Genomic DNA, 20,461 nt, shown 5'->3' on the forward strand with positions numbered 1-20,461 from the left:
GCCAAGTTGTTAGTTTGATTTATTTAATATTTATAACAGTTGCAATCAAAGGGATGTGAAGAGCAGTACGATTATTGTTGGACCTAAACATTGTTAACTATAAGTTGCATAACCCAGGTGACAAAGTTTTATTTTATTAACAAGAAGCTTGTTCCCTTTTGCACTTTAAACATTCCAGCAGGTGTCCTTTGTCACGGAATGTTCCGTTACTTGAACAGTCATTTGTTTGTACATAAATGTTCAGAGGGAATTACATTACTACCAAATGATTTACTTTTACACTAAAACATTTGAATGACTTTTTATTTTGTAGTTAAAGTCACGTAATTGTCAGGAAAGTCCAATCAGTATAAATCTGGCTATGTTTCTATAATTACAGATACAGCAATTCTTAAGTCCTCTGTGTCTGAATGTCATGTTACACCTCACGACTCCACATCTTCACCTGTTTGTTACTCAGAAGTAATATTGAGTGGATTCAACTAAAGATTTTAAAGGCAGTTCATTTGGTATGAAGAGAGCGGGAAATAATCAAAGCATGTTTGCAAAAGCTGTTCTTGTCTCTGAACGGCTGGATTTAGTTTGATAATGTCGAGAAATGCACGAGTGAACCCAAACCAAACAGTATTTCATTTTTTAATTAAAAAAAACAAGCCTTTTATTTCCATAAATTACAGGAAAGCACACACTGTTAAACCAGTCTACAATGACACCTCCTTTATATAACCTATTTGCCTACTTTTAATCACGTTCACAAAGGTTAATCACTTATTTAAGAGAACAGAAGGGCTAAATTCATGTTATATCTTTTTTTTCATTTATGTCTACAACATTTGGATATATTCACAGCACTTAAAGGACAAGATAAGAACATCCTTTTGTTTTTGTACAACACTATTGCTTCACAACCACCCATTTGACAACAAGACTCTTTAGGACAAGGCACGGTGCATTTAATCACATCTACATCTGTAAACCGAGGAGATCACAGAATAATAAATCTACAAAAAGGCTTTGCAATTGATACATACTGCTTGCTGTAGGAACATAGTTTAGCCTTCACAGTTAAGAATGATCCTCTCCGCTGTCAGTCGGTCTACCCAGACAGAGTTACCTCTCTGTAGCATGTTGGATGGGACGGGGGCTCTGAGGTACGCAGCCCTGTTGGATGGAGGGATGAGTAATGATGGAATGGCCTCTTGTGCTTATAGAGGGAACCTTTTTTAAATTTTTTTGTTTTGTTTTACAAAGAGGACGTTGTCGAGTCCACCACCTCTCGGCCGTTGCACACTGCTGGCACGTAGTTCGAGGCGGATCCTAGGAGAGGAAACACAGCGACGTTTGCCAGAAAGTGTTTTTGTTAAATGTCAATGAAAGTGTGAAACGGCCAGACAGCTTCTACAAGTCTGTCTAGGTACGTGTACAAAAACCTCAGTTTGCATGCAAGTAGTAACTACATTTACGGATTGCACCGAAGTACAATTTGAAAGGATTCTGTTTACTGTATCTGAATGCTACCTTGCTAGTGAACAGAACTTCTTATGAGTTGATAAGATGTGACACATTGGTACAGATTGATCTGATAACAATAATTCATCAATCAGTAAGAATAATCCACTATATTTCGTAACAATACAACAATCAAGGAAGGAATTTGTCTGCATTACACATACTTTTGTTGTTTAACTAAAATTAAAACTAAGACTTTCATCAAGTCAATGCTCCAAATCAAAATACAATTCTCATATTTAGGCAATAATCAATAAACTAGCGTAAACCCTTTAATTGCAAAGTTGTACTTAGTACTAAAAGCTATTTGGGCCCTCAGATGTTACACCCCGTTGTTAGTATTAATGAGGTTTACATAAGACTTATCCACATGAATAAAAACGTAGGAGGATTTTAGTCCTCAGCCACATTGACGCAAGAAAAATGTGTTTTTTTTACAAAATGTATATATTTCAAGTAGCATTCTTTGTTGATTGCATTGTAATGACTTACATCCTATTTTAGAAACAAATCAACAAACCAAACTGATGCAGACGATTAGAGTGCAGCTAATATTGCCCTACAGAAAGCTAGAATTTCTCCATGGTACCAAATAGAGCGTTGAGAACTACGCATACGGATACTCGTACCTTTGGAGTAGCTGGAGCTCGGCGCGGAGGCAGAAGCAGACACCGTGGCACTGAAGCGGTTGGCTGTGACTCTCAGTGAGGCCACGTTTTTCTGGGGCTGAAACAGGATGATGTGAACTTTGGGAGCGAAGAGGCAGCCGAGAACCACCGAACCACTCAGACTGACGGATATGCACATGGTCGTGGTCTGCACCTGTGAGGACACGGAGAGCGGGTGATGATGAATATGAAGGAGTGATACATTTTGTTGTCAGATTACTCATACATACAACCAGCTCTCCCCAAACCGTTGATTAACCTCCTTGTCAATTATGCACTGAAGCCATAATGAGCTCAATGTTGTCATTATACGTCAAATCATGTGACTTAACTATAATTATTTGCTTTTAAATGAGTTTCTGGGGATTTGTTCTAACTTTACTCTAAGCTGTCGTATCAAGCAGTTCTAAACAAAAACAGAACTCTGTTGCAGCTGCTTCATATATATCTATAAACAAAGGTAGTGTGCATTCGGACTTTTGGGGGCCTTCATACACCCAGAATATTTGAATTGAAAGTATATTCCGTAAATAGGCTTCTCTGCTAGATTACGATTGTATCCATTTAGGTGTCTCTAAATTGGTATCTTGGAGAAGATCTGTGTCTGAAGCCTCTCACTACTGGGGTCCCTCAAGGCTCCTTCCTGGGTCCCTTCCTCAATTCTCTCGTCTCTCGTCTCTCTCTCTCTCTCTCTCTCTCTCTCTCACCTTCCTACAATAGCTATGCTGATGATAGCCAAATTATTTCCCCCTGAATCTGAAACACAGGTAGCAGCATGAATCTCTGCCTGTCTGATGGACATCTCCCAGTGGATGTGTGGGACTAGACTACTTTTCCTTTCAGGCAAAGGCTCTCCCATCTACAACGTTACCATTACCATGGACAACTCCATGTCAGCCCCAAACCTGACTGCTGGGAACCTCAGTATGACACTCAACACTTTACTACATTACTGCAACAACACGTTCCTGTAGATACATACTGCACAACATCAGGAGAATACATCCCCTTCTCACTCAGAAAGAATGGCAGGTTCTGGTCCAGGCTTTGATCATCTCACACCTTGACTATAGTAACTCCCTCCTGGTAGGTCTACCTGCTGGTGCCATCTGACCTCTGCAGCTCACCCACAATGCAGCAGCTCGACTGGTCCTTAACCTTCCTAAACATACATCTTCCACCCAAAACGAAAAACAGACCTCTTTTGACAATGCCTTTGATGGGTAGAACTTCATTAGCGCTTAAGATGGCACTTACTAATCTAACTTTTAGTTTGGCTTTCTAGAATAAATTGTACTTTCCTGATTCTTGTTGTTCTGTGTTTGTACCGTCGTGGTTGAATGCACTTATTGTCCCTCTGGATAACAGTGTCAGCTAAATGAAGATTAATGTTATGTAATATTGTAATTTATTATTCTAGCATTATTAGATGCATTATTAGTTTGTGTGTGTGTGTGTGTGTGTGTGTGTGTGTGTGTGTGTGTGTGTGTGTGTGTGTGTGTGTGTGTGTGTGAGACGCGGATAGTGGGGGTGGTAGAGTGAATTTCAATTAAGAAAGTTAGCTATTCTAACTTTGTATCAGTATGTGCATAAATATGAGGGCAAGAAGAAGAATATGGAATAAGCACAGCTTGCTGTCCTGGAAAGTCAGCGCTTTGTTAGTCATATTTCAGCTGTTAATGTGAGCGGACTGCTGGGGTCATCTTGCAGAGTAGCCTCTCCTCCCACCCCACTGGTTACCCCTGCAGTCCAGGAACTTCTATTTGCAGAACCACAGCATGAAGTGAAATCCCTTCTAAGCACACCAGCCAACAACACAGGAACATGCAAAGTCCTCATCCATTTAAACTGGTGAAAACACTGCCACGTCTGTGGGTAATAATACTACACGTGTCTTTCGCCTGCAGTTCTTATCTCTTTCAGCAATGAAGCTGTTTCTTTTTAACAGCACTTTATACAAATAATTCTGAATCTCTAGTGGAACGTACTACTTGCACACTTTCTTTGTCTTTTGTAATTCGCTTTTTGAAATATCTGAATTTTATTTTCAGAATCTATTTTAAAATATCCAATGTATGTGATTTATGTAGAACAAACCCAAATATAGTGCACATGCATTGACTTGTTAGTTATCAAATAAGTCATCAGTGTTAATCAAATAAGAAAATGAAATAGTTCAGGCGTGTCAGTGTTTCTGAAGACAAGATTATATCTCTATTGATTCGTGAAACTTTGAGTTCACCAGGATTCACAGGGAAACAAGAATCGTTTCCCATGACAGTATTCCTGGGCCATCCGACCCTAATTTGAAATGTGGCAACTGAACCAACAGCCATTATTATTGTTGTCACACAGAACCAAAGCAGCAAGGTCTCTGTGCAACGGCAGACGCCTCCTTCTTTCAATTACTGCTGCTTCTTCAGTATGAGGCTGTATATTCTACAAAGATTGGCCAACCTCAAATCCCACAGTGGATCAGGAAGGGTAAAGGTTCACGGTTTCGCCACTATTAAAGCTGAGCACTGCAGACATGAAGAGCCTGAGGTATCGCATGATGATACAAAGCTTGTGTGATCTAACCCTCCCCCGTATGCAAAAAACAAAGGCCTTGTTGCACAAATAGTGTAGCAGTAGCCTTGAGTCTGCCCAAAGACCTGGTGCTCATCAGCTTTAAGCCCATTCGTCATATTTATCTTCCTTTACACAGCATAGATAAATACATTAATTTGTCCGCTGCTGTACATTTTCTACTTGGGGGCGTTTTGAACCAGTCCAGTAATAGTTATGCGTGTTCAGCCCATTTATTCAATGTCATACATCCCATGCAGGCTAAATGCAGCCCTTAGCCTTTGTGTAGAGGCTGAAGGCTGCAACACTTGTGACAATTCAGCAACAGTTATGTCAGATTTCCTCACACTGTTGCATGAGGCAGTACCACGAAACGAGTCCCTTTTACTGCAGACCATAGCACTACTTTGTGAGTTCACCATAGCGTCATTTGTGATTTTAGCATATGATGACAAAAACTGTAATAAATCTCCACAAATTCTTGTTTGCACTGGAGATGTGTTATTACGCATTTAGCAACGATTCAATGACTCGGTTCGACTGTCATCAATTATTTCTATCTGTATATTCCAGCATAATGTGTCTCTAGTGTCTTTGTTCTTGTCTTGAAAGATCCTTCAGCCCACATGAAATGAAAGCTCGCTCTTTCATGAGCCTGGGTGACTTTGATCAAATGGAATATGAAAGTGACACCTTCTTCTCTAGGAATGATAAACACACTGGGGATAGTCATTTATAGACTGTGTACATTATTCCACAGCAGTGACCTTAAGAAGTTTCTCAAAATATAAATCATAATGATCCCCATACTCAGTGGTTATAATAAAAAAGAGGTTTCCATAGATAGTTACCCTGTAGTCACTGGCAGTGACGTAGAAGATGGGCTGAAAAGCGAGCCAGATGATGCAGGTGGTGTACATTGTGAACCCGATGAACTTGGCCTCGTTGAAATTTTCAGGGCACTTTCGAGTCTTGAATGCATAGACGGTGCAGAGGATGATGAGGACGCAGTTGTAAGTGAGCGACATGAGCATGCTGGAGTCCCTGCTGCTGCACTTGAGGGTGACCACGTCTCTCCTCTCCGGGCCCACCTCTTTCCGAACCCCTGGCACCTCCACCAGCAGCCATATAACAGCCACCAGCAGCTGACAGGAGATGAGAGCGCCGCAAATCGCCACCTGGGAAGCGGGGCTGATGAAGCGCGGCCGCTGAGCTCCATCCTTCACCCCGCTGAAGATGCGAGCGATACGGTTGGTCTTGGTGAGCAGGGCTGAGTAACACACCGCGAATGAGGTGCCGAGGCCCAGGCGGCGGAGGGTGCAGACAGCAGTGGACGGTTTTGCTATGTAGATGAAGGTCATGAGGTAGCACATCAGCACTCCGAGCAAGAGGATGTAAGAGAGTTCACGTCCGCTTGCTTTGACCACAGGCGTCTCATTGTTCTTGAGGAACAGGCCCACGACCGACAGAGTACACAGTATACCAAGGCAGGAGATGGTGACTGGCCCAATGGCCCACGCGTCCTCCCACCGGATGTATTCTTCAGGTAGATCATAGCAGCCGGTCAAGTTAGCCAGGGGCCACTGACCGAAGCTACAGTCAGCACAGGTGAATGCATCTTGCAGGTACTGGTAGGGCTGACAGGGGATACAAATCCAGCAGCACACATCTCCAGGCTGCATGCTCTTCACCTCGTTCTTCCTGCAGGGGTCACTGCACTGGGAAGTGGGTGGTACGAGGTCGGGCCATGGAACCAGGCTGGTGTTCAGGGTCAGGTGTTGGTCCCAGTAGCCAACTTTTCTGTAAACAAACTTTCCCTCTTCTTTGTGGTAATGAAAAATGTTGTAGCGGCTGATGCTGTCGCCAAAAGAGTCAAAGCGCACCATGTTCTGTGTGTCTACAGGTCTGAATGGAGCTGGTAGAAAGAAATGCAAAAAGGATAGTAAGAAACATGTTGTATATCAATTACATTTGTATTTATATATTCTTTTCCAAAGTTGGTATAGCAAAGACTGAGGGTGCGTTCCGTCAGTATTTTCAGTAATGCTTAAAAATATTCAAATGACTATATGGAATTGTCACTGTGCTGCACTGTATGGCAGAAAATACTCAACATACCCACCATTAAAGCTAAGCCCGCCCACTGATTCAAGCTAAAATATGAATTATATTTGAATAATTGATCTTTGAACCCCTTCACACCGTTTGCCAAATCATTTGTCTCCACTCACAGTTATTAAAATAATATCTCACATGAAAAATTCACATGAAACACAAGTGTCCTTGTCATAGTAAAATCTTTTACCTGAGCTTTCTTTTATTTCTGCGTTTACCTTCAAACTTGGTCTTCAAGATGAACTCCTTGTAGAACCTTTTGCCATTGCCCGGCTTCATGGCGTCACAGACCTTGGATGTGTTGGAGCATACAGCCTGCCTCATGTTGTGCAGGGCGTAGGCCATGGCATACACTGCATTTACCACAAACATGATCTTGGACTCCTGCTCGAAAGTCCCATCTCTCAGGTTGTTATCGCTGCAGCCTGCTTCTTGAAGGCTACAGCCAAAGCGGTGCTCCCAGAACTCCTTGAACCATGGGTTCCGCGTGTTGGTGTACGGGTTCAGCTTGGTGAAGTAGTCTTCGAACTCTCTAATTGGGTACGAAGCCAGCTCTATGGTGAAGGCCCGGTCGGCCGCCATCTCGCTGCCCCTCACCACACTCTCCTGCGCCCCCCACCCATCGCTGGCCACCCAAATGAAGGTGGCGTTCATGCGGGCAGCCGACACCAGCAGCTCGCGGGCGTCCTCGCTGCGAGTGAACAGGATGACCACCTTGGCGTTGGACTTCTGCTGCAGCGCGCGGATCACGTTGTCGTAGCCCTGGCGGTTCATGGTGCGGCTCACCTTGGCTGAAGTGGCGATGCAGACTTGCCGATTGCGGGCCTCCTGCTGGAAGGCGTCGATGCCGGTCTCGCCATAGTCGCCCTCCGATGCGACTGTTGACACGTAGGTCCAGTTGAAGTAACGCAGGATCTCGGCCATGGCCTTGGCCTGGTAAAAGTCGGGCGGTACGGTTCGGGCAAAGTAGTCGTATCGGGTCTTGTCGCTGAGCTTTGAGCTGGTGGAGGCGTAGCTGATCTGAGGGATCTGGAACAATCGCAGGAGGTTAGCCACCTGTTGAGAGAGAGGACAAAGATTTTATTTGGTCATATCATATTTTAGTGTAATATTATGGGGTGACAGGAACCATAGTAGAAGAAAACCATTTAAGATGTTGTTGCTACATATATACATGTTGTTTGTATCCTTATGGTTGAAGTCGCTTTGGATAAACGCGTCAGCTAAATGACATGTAATGTAATATCAGTCACATATTACACGTTTATATTACCATGGTTCCTCTAACTATTCTAACCATTTTAACAGTGATACAGTTTCAGATTCATATGCATCTGGCCAGCATAACAAATTATAATTGAATGTTATACCATTAAAGTGGCTTAAATGGCATGACAGTAGTGCAGTAAGATCATATTTTCCCTCAAGATGAAATTCATAATTTCAGAACGTACTGTCATTGTGATAAACCCTTTTTAAAATGCACGTCTTCAACAAAATGCTGCAATATTACATTTCAAATCCCTCAAGTCTTGTTAAACCTTTTTGCTTCTCGGCTTGTAGATATCCATCTGGTTTTAGGTGAAGTGGAGCCATGAAAGGGCAGAGCCGCTGTCTGATGTATTTCAGCTGTGTGGCGGAGCCCGGCGGTGGAAACAGCGACAATTCGGTTTCTTTATCTCAGACGGTTTACTCTGTCAAGGATCCACATCACAAGCAAGTCACAAATCCCCTTCCAGAGAGTGTCTGATAACAATAACTACAATGGCACAGAGATTTTTGTCAGTGTTGTTTCTGTTGCTTCTTTGAGTTAAAGCCATTCTGTCGAATCATTAAAGTCTCATGACAGACTCTGCCAGAAGTCATGATGCCCGCTCACAGCAACCCAGACATGTGTATTGATTCTGCAGATAGTTGGTGGGGCTGAGTTCAACCAGGATGGATTATGATCTCAGGGATGTTGGATGTCTCTGTCCATGTTGGACACAAGCCTGCAGAAACAATGGTGTTAGAGAAAAACAAAATCAAGGCAATTATTTTCTGATACTGCATTGCAGCGCTGACTACGACAGAGATCCGGTGAAAACTTGGCATTTTTGCAGGATTCCTTCTGAGACGCAGTGATTATTAGTGAATACCCATGAGCTTCACTATGACTACCTCCTCTCTAAGGGATCGTGTTTGCCTGGAGGCTTCCCAAACAATGGCATCGCCATGGAAGTAATGGGAACCTTCCAGAGTCACACGCAGAGTGCCATTAAAAGTGTTGCTCTTGGTCACAGTTGGAGAAATACTTTTTTTAGTGATGTTATACATTTATGCTGTATGTGCCCATTTAGCACAATCTCCCTGAACACGTTACTCATTGATTGTCTTTCGTTTAAGCTAAATGTTGGATTAATGTACATTCATTGTTTCATGGGCGAACTATTGACTCCTTTAAGCTTCATATTAATTCACTACCGGTGTTACCTAGCTAAGATGCCAAACGTTGAAATATTTATCTTATCAAAGTTAAATCTATAATTGATACATAAAACAATCTGATATTAAAATAATGAGGCAATAATCGAAGGTATAATATCTTATTCAACTGTTTAACTGTTAAACGAAGATCGTAAAAATGGCCGACATTGTTAGCATCTTCGTCAGTTTGGGCTATTAGCATGCTGTTAGCTATTAGCTCAAGGAACCGCTGTGAACACAAAACCTCAGAGATCTCTATTTACTTTCTAATTCCCTTGTTTTGTTGCAGTGCCCCTTCTGATATCACAACTCTACCCCCCAACGCGTTCACCTCAACGCCAGCCTTAATATAAGGGCACGCATCTGTAAGCACGCGCTACTGGACTACGGAGGAGACAACTTGTTATTTATGCAATGCAAAAACACACAAATGACTGACATCAACTCTGATCTCTGAGCAGCCGTGTGCTTAACCTCCTCAAGCTGCAACACCCAGAAGACCAGAGCCATCAAGAAAACACAAGGGAAGCACACTGCAAGTTCTTGAGGGGATGAATGAAGTACATATGATGTATTCAGACAAGCACCCTGCACCCGGCAGTAGTCCTATCCACTGTTTGCAGCAGAATATAGGGCAGAAGTCCCATCAAATTACCCACTGAGAGACGGGATTACTGTTGTTGTACACGACCAGATTTGCATTCACTGATTCACTTATGTTGCCCGCGAGTACAAGCAGCCACAGCAAGTCAGCCATTCACACTTGCATAGTAATATGGCACTTTCCTCTTGCAGGTTTTTCAGACAGGCGTTTGGCCTTCATCAGACGGCGCACCTTTCAGGACTTTACTGGAGTGTGTGACAGTAGCTGTTTGTTTGTTGCCATGTGGTATTTCCCTTTTTGCTCCGTCCACCGAGAACTCAGACGAGCGTGTGCTGCAGTTGCAGTCGCCCACACGCACACCGGCCTACACAAACATGTTTCCTGATCATACTACATACATCAAGGTGTGTGTGTGTCAGAGCTTAGAATCAATGTCAGAGAAGAAGGAAATGTGTGTTGATCTGCTTGCATGGTCTGTTTGCGAAGAAGACACTTCCTCAGGTTGCACTCACATCTTTTATTTCCTCCCACCTGTAAAACAACGCTCAGCACAACGGCGACCTTTCGATCCACTCGCAAGTACCAGGATACGTCTCGGAAAATGTTTCCACTTCATCATGTGCTAAGCTTGAGACATTAAAATATCACTCGTAGCCTCTAGCCAGCTTTGAAATAAACCTGATAAGTTCCTCTAATCTCTCGTACACAAACACCAGCCACAGGTTCAAAGCAACGGCTGAGCATTTATTCCTGCAATCGCGTGTGGAAGAAAAACCAGCAGCTCTAAGCAGCTCCAAGTTAAAGGAAGCGCGTCTAGAGCTCGACGGCAATCATCATTGGCCGCGTGGGTCCGGCCGCTAACCAACCTTCCAGTCATCGAGATGTTCCTCCTCACTTTGAATGGCACTGTGGTGGGCTAATTAGGGAGCTGTGGGGCCCGAATGTGCTAAAATGTTCTGTTTAAAAACAACAGTCTCTAGGAGTGAAGAAGAAGAGGGGGGAGGAGGGGGAGGAGGGTGTGGGGGGTGGGGGTGGAAGGGGATTCAGCTGTAATATCACACGATAAACAAGACCCTTTTGAAGTTAACACCAAAGCAGAATTTTCTTTCGGGCCGACTGTGCAATCTGTGAGGACAAAAAACACAATAAAGACGGAGCCCTCTCCGCTTCATCTGCTCGACACACGGACAGACTTAATAAACCACCGCGAACCCAAAATATTAAACATCAATATATTGCAGAACAGATATGAGCTCTTATAACCTGAAATTGGGGAGGACCTGCCAGCATCTCAATAACGCTCATCTGAAGGGAAAATGGCTGCTACAGTAGCGCCATTTTACTCATTTCTTAGCTCTTTAGTGATTATTAGCACAGCATATACAGCCTATTTCATTTATCTTCTTTGTGTGAATAATCAGGTACAGATATGTGGCTCAGTTTCTTATTTCCGTCTGAGCTTAAAGTTATAAGTCCGAGTTGTAATTATGTTTCTAAGAAGGTTTTACCCTGCGTGTGTGAAAGTATACAGACTTGTGAATGTGAAGATAATGTTATTTTAGTAGAAGTGTCGGAATGGTTATAATGTTCCTTTTTTTCATTATGGCTCTGTGTGGTTGCGTTAAGCACATAACCGTGCAGCGTGTAGGCTGTCGGCACTGAGTCATCCTTCATCGGGACCCTTTCTATATATCTCTAACATCCCAGATGGCAATAAAGACGACCCCCCCCCCCAAAAAAAGAAACAACGAGACGAGCGGAGGGACGACCGCATACAGCAGAATGAGTGAGAAGATGATGAAAGCCCCCAAATATTGCTCGGCTAATTATAACAGAATCCCTTTGAGGCGGAGGACAAACGGGCTCGTCTCCCATCGTCCTTCCCGCCTCTCGTCCTCGGCCCCCGGAACGTCGCTCGCCTCTCCACACGCAGGTGGGATAGTCCTCGCCAGCCAATGGACATGCAGCCCACGGATGGGAAAAAAGCAGCTCCTCTCAAAGTCCCGTCCCTCCTCCTCCAAACGCTCCTTGTCCTCACAAAAGTGCTTCTCAGGGATGAGAAAAGGGACCCCGCAAAATAATCCCACCACGGGCACTTCGGCGCTCTCACGGCTCGATTCATTAAAGCGCGCAGGAAGCGGAGGGCGCTGACAAAGAGGCTTTTGAGCCAAGTGACAGTAGAGGTATGTATTCAAATTCATACAAAAACACTCAAAAGCAGTGAGTTTCTTTTTGACTCATTCACAGTGACACACACACACACACACACACACACACACACACACACAAAGTCCTTTTCATGCCTCTTAAAAACATGCTGTTCTTTTTTCAAAGGCGTGTAACTTTGGTTAAAGGATCTATGTTATCTACTTCTTTCTACGGGAAGGAGCCCTTTGTTTATAGGTGGACATCCTGCGTCAAGTCTGTCCATGGATGTGATCTCCATTCAGCTCCGGCATGCTGACACAAAGCACTCAGACTCCCCGGTAAACTGCTCAAAGGTTGGAGGATATTCTGACGTTGTGTCAGCAGGCGTTAACAAGGGAACCACAGTGAAAGGCGCAGCAGCTTTTGACTTATTTAAACCATCGGGGCTTTTAACTTTTAACTGTGTGGCATTAGATATCAAACACATATCCTAATTTTCATACTTCAAAAAGGAGAACTATAAAATAATAAGACAGAATTATGAGGATTGTGACAGGCTGACAGTGACAGAGAAACGGGAGTAAGGCAAATAAATATGGTATTTCTTTAAAAACATTAAATGGGAATGTTTTAGGAAAACAGCACATGTGCTTAAAAATAATTTCAACCGAGTTATTTGATATGCGTTCACTAACTGCACATATTCAGCATCTTGCAACGGCATCATCGTTCAGTAGCAATCAGGCGAGTCGGCCGCGTAAACGCTGCTGCATATTTGCGAGCAGTGATTCTGTCACCAGGAGTTCCAGGTGTAATATAAAACATTCACGTAATTGCTTATTGTATGTCATGTGTGAGAATGTCCAACATAACGCTGTTATGTGAAATCGTCGCGGGCAGCATGCACTTTAATCGGCTCTGACCTTTTCAATGGATGTGTGTGTGTGTGTGTGTGTTGCTCATGATGCACGTTGCCAAAACAAACTTGATATCCTCCAGCAGAGAAGCTTTATCCAGTTCTGTGGTGGATTTCGCCTTTGTGGATGTTATTTAAGGTCTGATAATCCTCACTTTGTGATGAAATTGTAGCATTTGAACGAGCTACGTTTTCCCTCATTGTGATCTCCAATCGAATTAGGGAATCAGGGTCTGTGACATTACCGGCAAACCTCAGCAGCGATGGGTGTGGAGCGCCGGAAAACCAAATGCGTTTTTTGTGAAATGGAAAAATCTTTGCAGGGAAAATACGTCCCCATTGTACTTTATAGGCATAACTATTCAGACCGTGTGATCATGGTCATGATCCTTGGGTAGTGGTGGGAATAACTGAGCTCGCAATGAGCGTCCCCCCGGTGAGGGGCCCGGGCTCAGATGGGGTAAGAGTCCTAAACACGAGACGGGCGCTCGGAGTGGAGCCAGCCTTTGTCCAAAGGGGTTTGGGCATCTAATTAGGGGGCTTTTTCAGACGTCGCACTAGAGAGGTTTTTGAGCACATCCAATTGGTAAGGGGCCCCCGGGGTGGAACCAGAGGGGGGATTATACGTGTCATCGGGAGATCGGGGAACCTCTCAGAGGTGGAATGTGGGATCGATGTGGCGAAGGGGAAGAGAGGGAGCGCCGGGAACCGCAAGCATGGCCGTTCGAGCCCCGGGCTGCTCCATGTCCCAAATCAAAGGGTCCCTGAGCAAGATATCCAGCCCCTAATTGCTCCCCGGGCAAAAATATAAAAGCCATGAGTTAAAAATGTAAGTCGCTTTTGGATAAAAGCGGCAGCTAAAATGACCTGTAATGCAATGTTAGTGTGGAAAAGGACGTCTGGAACACTCCGTTAAGTCTGCTGCCCCCCGACTCCGAAGAAGCATCAACGGATGGCTGGAACACTTGGATTCCAGATTAGGCAATATCTATTAAAACTATCTTTTAATTTAAGATCTGGTAATAGATATTTAAGATAGAATAAATAGATATTAAATTAAACAGTAAACACTGACTTTCAAATAGCTATAATAAGAAGCAAACAATTATTATGAGCATTAAAGTCATGGGAAGCCACCGCTGTAAGGAAATAAACCGCGTGAAGACAATTTAAGTTCACAGGACTTAAAGTTCCAAAGCTTTGCTACAAATACAAAGGTAAAGCGTAATCTGTGTGTGTGTGTGTGTGTGTGTGTGTGTGTGTGTACATGTGTTTCTAATAAATGTGTCAAACAAACTTAATTGTACCTACACACTTTGTCTCACCAACAGTCAGTGCATCATGGTAATTATGGCGTGTGAGGGCAATCAGAATTAATTAATGATTTAATTATGCTCAGATGCATTGCCTTTAGCAATCTTTCATGCATGTCTGTGTGTGTGTGTGTGTGTGTGTGGGGGGGGGGGGGGGGGTATGTGTGTATATTTGAAAGGTCAGTTTCCTATCCAAGGCATAAATGAAGTCGCTGACAAAGTGATGGACATCTCTGTGTTAGTGTTGATGCTTCAAACAGAATCATCCCAGGTGAGTTCTCATTATAGAATATTCTGACCTCTGACTCAGTAAAACCAGAGATGCATTTTCACTAATTATCTGTATCATTGGAAGGGCAAAGTGTCAGTGACTAAGACCCTGGTGCAGGTATGCAAGCTGTATCACCAATTACCAGCATTAAACTATTGATGAAAAATAGAGTAGAAGTAAAAATCCTTATGAACCACGAGGACTTTGGTTTGGTGAGGTTAATACAGCTTTATAACCAAATCCAGCTCAAATCACAACAAAGAAATCCCAAATGGTGCAATCATGACACAGTCAAGTTGTAAGTCATTCACCGTGCAAATAACAGACATTCCTGCTTTTTGTCATTTTATTGCCATGAGGTCCGAACTGACAGTAGTACCGATTCAAGTGGAGCGTAGAAAAACTATTCATGATGGGTGTGACTGGAAGTAAATAACAGGCTGTTATTTGAGTACCAAGGACTTCATTTGAAGTTACAGTAGCGATTTTAGTGACGTGTTTTCCGTACTTACATTATGTTGTTTTACGTTTGACTTAGTTTGAGTACGTTTTTTTTAAGCCAGCCACGATATTTTTCCTTAACATAACTAATCGGATCCTCCTCATGAGTTCAGGTTCTGCAAAATCAGGTGCAAATATTGTGTTATAGTCTTTCTTCATGCAAAATATGTGCATTTCAGTTATAGTTACGGTGAGAGAAATGTTGTGGGTGTTTCTGAAAGTTTCTCATTTACCTGAATGGAAACGTCACTGTACGATCCTCCAATGACCCCAGAAATGGCAAGTGGGACCTCGTTTTGGACGGGCCTGGAGCCGTCGGGGCAGATGAAGCCTGGATCGTGCACCTTGGTGAGGGAGGCCCTGACGAAATCAAGGGACTGCTCCAGAGCATAAGTGTCCTTGGAACAAGTGTCCAGGATGTGGGCCCCCAGCTGGAGTCCGGGAAGGATGCGGTCGCTGGAGTTTATTTCATCAAGTGCCAGCAGCATGGCTTCCAGTCTCTGGATCCCTCTCTCCTTGTTGATCTTACCGCAGTCTTCCATCCCGTCACCTTTGTGGTGCACCGGGAACAAGCCTCCGATCACCAGGTCCCCGTCCATGATGATCTCACGTTTGGCTGCCGGTGTTAATCTGGAGGTGTTGGGCAGGACTCCCGGTATCAGCAGCTCCAGCAGGAGCATGGGTAATGGCCAGTAATGGGCCGACTTGGCCAACGACCTGGGGCAGAGCACCACACGCAGCATGGCGGGACCAGGTAATGGGGTTCAGCCGGCTGAGGTCTCGGGGAGCAGAGGTTCACAGTGCCGGGAGGCCGATCGCTGTCACGTCTTCTCTGAGTGGGTGCAGCATGTTGGATGTTTCTGGAGTGGATGAAAGGGGGAAACTAATTGACAGTTGGCAGGTAATCAATCGATACAGCCACCTTCTCAGGTTTGACAGCATCCGTGGGCAGAAAATGTACACGTGTTATTTAATGAGGAATGAAAGAAAACGACAAAACTAAATAATACATGATAAATAATGTACTATAATAGTATGACGCCCACCGACCACACTTTCATTTATTCTAATCCGTGACTTTGGCTCACCGTGTTATTTGAAAGCATAGCAACCCCAAGGCTTTAAAAACAGTATAAAAACAGCCAGTTTGTATCCAAACCTTCTTTGCAAGTTGTTCTTTGCGGTTTTCCTATTGATTTTCACCTCATATTTCTCAGACTAATGTGATCAATAGAAATGTTAGAGACAGATAATTCTCTTATGGTATAGTATAGGACTCAGACTGTTCTGTCAGGGGGCTTGAAATCGGTTTTAAGAGTTTACTTTTTAAAGTAAAACTGTTTGATTCAGCCAGGCGCTCTGTGATTCCAGTTTGAATCCTAATCACTGCAGTTTTTTTCTGAAAGTATGCCAGGTGACCACATCCGACGTTTATAAATATTTAAGACACTTCTCTAAGTGAAGCGTAATTTCCAAGCTCACAACCGAGACTCTCCTCAATGGCTGGGGTTACCATGGAAACATGGTGGGTAAAAAATAAGGGTTGGACGGCAGGGAGGTGGGCAGCGAGGCGCGTATGCTAATATAGATTCCTATCAAGTGGAGGTTACGGGTTTGGGCCTCACCAGGAGCTGCTGTGATGTCTGATTAGGGGAGGTGGGCAGCTTTAATCTCAGAGGGCGAAAAACAATCCTGTTTCTTTCAAACTAAATCATTTAGCACATTCATCAAACACAAAAGTTCAGCAAACAGATTGATACAAACGGTCTTCAGCGACTCATCACTTGCAGGATTTTCGGGACTATCAGTTAACGTTGCTTTAATGTGTAATGTGATCTTTTAAGCATGTTTTGCTTACCCCCCCCCCCCCCCCCCCCCATCAACCCCACAAAGGATAAACGGAATAGAAGATGACTGACATTAATATTCAAATTCAGGTGATAGAGCCTGGCTGCAGGACGTATACGCTGCGTCTCCCCTTCTTAACCAGGCCAGCTTATTAGTGGCTTCATGTATTGTCACTTGAAGAACCCCCCCCCCCCCCCCCCCATCTCCCCCCACACACACACCTCCCCTTCCTTATAAATATTAAATGAGGTTGTGGGTGGGAAACCGTATGGTGCAATGATGAAGCCACTGCGCTCCATCCAGCCGAGAGGATTACGTGTCTCAATGTGTGAACTCGTAATGTAAAATGTCTCTTAAGATCTACTCCGTCTTGGACAGCAGGTGCAGGTGTTTGATGGCGCTACCCCAGATTTGGCCCTATTATTGGAACCGAGGTCAGAAAGTAACTTGAAGAGTTCAACATTAAGAGTCTAATTGCTCCTCTGTGTTGTCTGCTGGAGCAGATGGGGGCTTTCTGGCTGCAAAGACTAGGTCACAGTTGGAATTAATGGTGCAATAAGGAAGAGCCAATTAGCCAAAGCTGTGCAAACTAGGTCAAAGTCAGGCTGGAGCTTTAGAAGAACCTCTGAGAAGTTCAAATAAATGTTGGTCTGAAGTGGACATGAAATACACCCATTGCATTTCCTACCAATATTTGAAACACGTATTAAACGGAAGCGGTGGTATCAGCTCACATCAGCCTCTGCTTAACTGAAGAGTAGCTCCTGTCATGCCTCCATCACATCATTAAAACCATCTTGATGTAGAAAAGGCTGTCAAGCTCACACTCCGCAGCTGAGAGACACTTGCTCCCCAGATGTCTGAGCACAACATTCACACCGAAAGGCAAGTTCAAAGAGCAAAAGCAGTCCGCTTTGAACCATCGACTGATGCATTACTGATAGGATGGTTTAAGAATTCCTTTATTGTCGTATCCGAATATAACTAATATGTATTATATGACTCGCTGCAGAGGGGCTTTCAATGACGGCAATTACCACAAACAACTGTAGAATGTTTAAAATCCGATTCATGTTCAGCAGATGAGATCAAGAGAGAGGCGGTGTGGGGTGATAACCACCTGTTTGTTAGGTTATTGTTAGCAAAATCCACTTTGATAATGCAGAAATAAATCTATTTAATGTATGATTTAATACTATGATGTTTAATTACAGATTAATGGTCCTTTTTTAATAAGATCACCTGTTTGCCACGTAGTGTTTTGTTGAATACTCGATTGTACGACATTCGATTCGGTGTCCAAAGCGCTACGCGTGAATCATCAAGCCGATTGAGTAAAAACATCTTAAACACGGCTAAACTATTTTTGGTGCTCTATTATGGAAGAACGCTACAGAATGTGCTAAAGGTCTCATCCCTTTTCTTTGGATTCTTTTTTTTTGTGTAATACGACACAGAAAATGTCCCATTATCCAGATGTGCGGTCAGAACCTTATGCCGTTTAACATCCTCTGAAGGAGCGGAACTAGCCGTTCAAAGCAAAATACAGATTTCACACTTCTGGTGAAATAAAAGAAAAAAGAAAAAGAAAGCAGTCGCTATAATCCCACTAATGATTGTCATCACTACAGCATCTCCAGTGGGGACAGTTTATCTCCCCAGCTGGACTTGTCAGCTGAAGGAATTAGGATGCCTCCGTGGTGGCCACCAGCCGGCTAGATTGTAAATTTGAACATAGATCAAGTGCATCATTTCATCAAAATAACACTGGGGAAATCAGCCCGCCTGTGTAGCTCTCAGTTACAGAGGATTTTAATGTGCAAATATCGCCCCTGAATGTTTATGAGGAAACTTAATGTGTCTCAATCCCATATTGAGACAAAATGCAGATGTGGACGTGAGATCGGCTACAACGGTCGTCGGTGGCGGCATCTGATAATAACATGGTTATCACATTCGTGCAGACATGGTGGTTCTGGTAGTGAACCTAGAACCCGTCTCTGTTCTCTTGCATTTGAGAGAAACCCCGCTGTCTGATTCATTAACCGCTATTTGATGCATGCGTTTTGATGCGTGGATTTATCAAAGGCATAAATCATTTTTACTGAATTGGCTCTTGGCTCTTGCAAAATGAAAACAACCCAGCTACTCTCACAATGGGGCTCTGCTTCATTGTTTAGGAAGCTTTCTAAAAACAAAAGCTGTGATTAGTTTGGGATCAGCAAGTTCATTATTAGACTATAAATGCAATATTTAGTCGCAATATTTAGGACAGTTGTGACTGTGCAGAGCAGTTCCTCGTGTGGAGAGGGAGAAAACTTACTACTATTACCAACATGTATGCATACACACTCAGCGGGTATGCATGATGTGTTGGGCTATATATGATAGGGGCAAGTTGCTTTGAATATTTATTGGTGATATTGAGCCAAACAGAATTGAGGGAAATCCAAATGGTTGTAAATATGTTTTCAAACTGATCTCAATTGAATGGCATTCACATATTGTGCGATATGTGATCCAAATCCAATCTCAAGGAGACCAAATTAAAACCGTAAAAAGCAGATATTCCCACGGTGGACTGTGAACACACACCACCGTGTTACAATCAACGTTGTCAAGCGCGCATTTCTTACCTGGTCGCAGGTGTCTCGAGAGATCTGTCTGCACGTCTCTTCCCCCACAAAGCCGCGCGACCATCAGCGACCGACGCGCAGAGCTCCGCGAGGCGAGCGCGCGATCCAGATGTTGGCCACTTGGAGCCGGTCGGACCTGTCCTTGGTTCTGAAAGTGTTGCTCACACCGGCAAGTCCGTCAAACTCCACTCGGGTTGCTCTCCAACTCGTGTCTGCCGGTCGCCGCGCGTGAACAGCGACGCCTCGCGGAGCCGCGCAGCCCGCCGCCCACGTGCACGCGCGTCCGCTCGCATCGACAGTTGTGATGCGCGACGGGTTCTTCTTCTCTCGCGTGACGGAAACGGACCCCGAGGCTTAAGATTGCGATGATGGTCTATGGTCACTTAAAGTGTTGAGGAATCCCTCGCCCCCCCCCCCCCCCCCCCCCCCCCCTCCCCTCCCCTCCCCTCTCTCCCCCTCGCCCTCTCTCTCTCATATACATCATGTGTGAGCTGTTTGCGTAGGCCTGTATATGCAGGAAAGTGAAATCACCACAAATCCCCAATTCGTTTCCCAGCTGCGCACGTGGTCTCTTAAAAACAAAAACAAAAACACAATATATAGAAAAAATGTTTTTCCACCCTCCAAAGGAATTGTAACTGTATTGATTGACATTGAGACGTGCCGCTCTGGAGGCATTCTGCAAAGACAACCTCTCTTACAACAAACTACACTTTTTGTCATCGACATTTGCACACTTGCATAATTTGTGAGGGGGGGCAGAATTAGTCTGTTGCACCATTTTTTTTTATTCAGGAAGCAACACAATAATTAATTCAGTATGTATTCAGCTTCATCGCTAACTGGTTTGTCACCTTCACATGAGCGCCATCACCTTTTCCTACGTCGCCATCACCAC

General features: G+C 44.0%; 1 protein-coding gene across 2 annotated transcripts; it reads right to left on the reverse strand.

Annotated features, from left to right (window-relative positions):
• Positions 1-2: 2 nt before the first annotated feature.
• Positions 3-19,945, reverse strand: grm2b (glutamate receptor, metabotropic 2b). Of its 2 annotated transcripts, XM_078091645.1 has the most exons (6): positions 19,564-19,945; positions 15,313-15,939; positions 7,079-7,916; positions 5,597-6,660; positions 2,139-2,331; positions 3-1,317 (listed from the first exon to the last, which is right to left on the reverse strand). In XM_078091645.1, exons 2-6 carry the CDS (start codon positions 15,820-15,822, stop codon positions 1,244-1,246), a joined length of 2,679 nt encoding a protein of 892 aa, XP_077947771.1. In that variant the 5' UTR covers positions 15,823-15,939; positions 19,564-19,945; the 3' UTR covers positions 3-1,243. The 2 variants fall into 2 exon arrangements, with proteins under 2 accessions (XP_077947771.1, XP_040060411.2); XM_040204477.2 differs by lacking the exons at positions 15,313-15,939; positions 19,564-19,945 and adding an exon at positions 8,402-8,549.
• Between the last annotated feature and the right edge of the window lie 516 nt (positions 19,946-20,461).

The sequence above is a fragment of the Gasterosteus aculeatus genome, chromosome 17 (genome assembly GCF_964276395.1).
Source record: "Gasterosteus aculeatus chromosome 17, fGasAcu3.hap1.1, whole genome shotgun sequence".
NCBI lineage: Eukaryota > Metazoa > Chordata > Actinopteri > Perciformes > Gasterosteidae > Gasterosteus > Gasterosteus aculeatus.

Bases quoted from the DNA above. Each gene is read 5' to 3' on its own strand.
- grm2b (XM_078091645.1), bottom strand. From the start codon at position 15,822: ATGCTGCGTGTGGTGCTCTGCCCCAGGTCGTTGGCCAAGTCGGCCCAT. The intron at 6,661-7,078 runs GTAAACGCAGAA...TCTTTCTACCAG, and splicing joins CTTGAAGACCAAGTTTGAAG to CTCCATTCAGACCTGTAGAC. The intron at 2,332-5,596 runs GTAACTATCTAT...GTGTCCTCACAG, and splicing joins TCACTGCCAGTGACTACAGG to GTGCAGACCACGACCATGTG.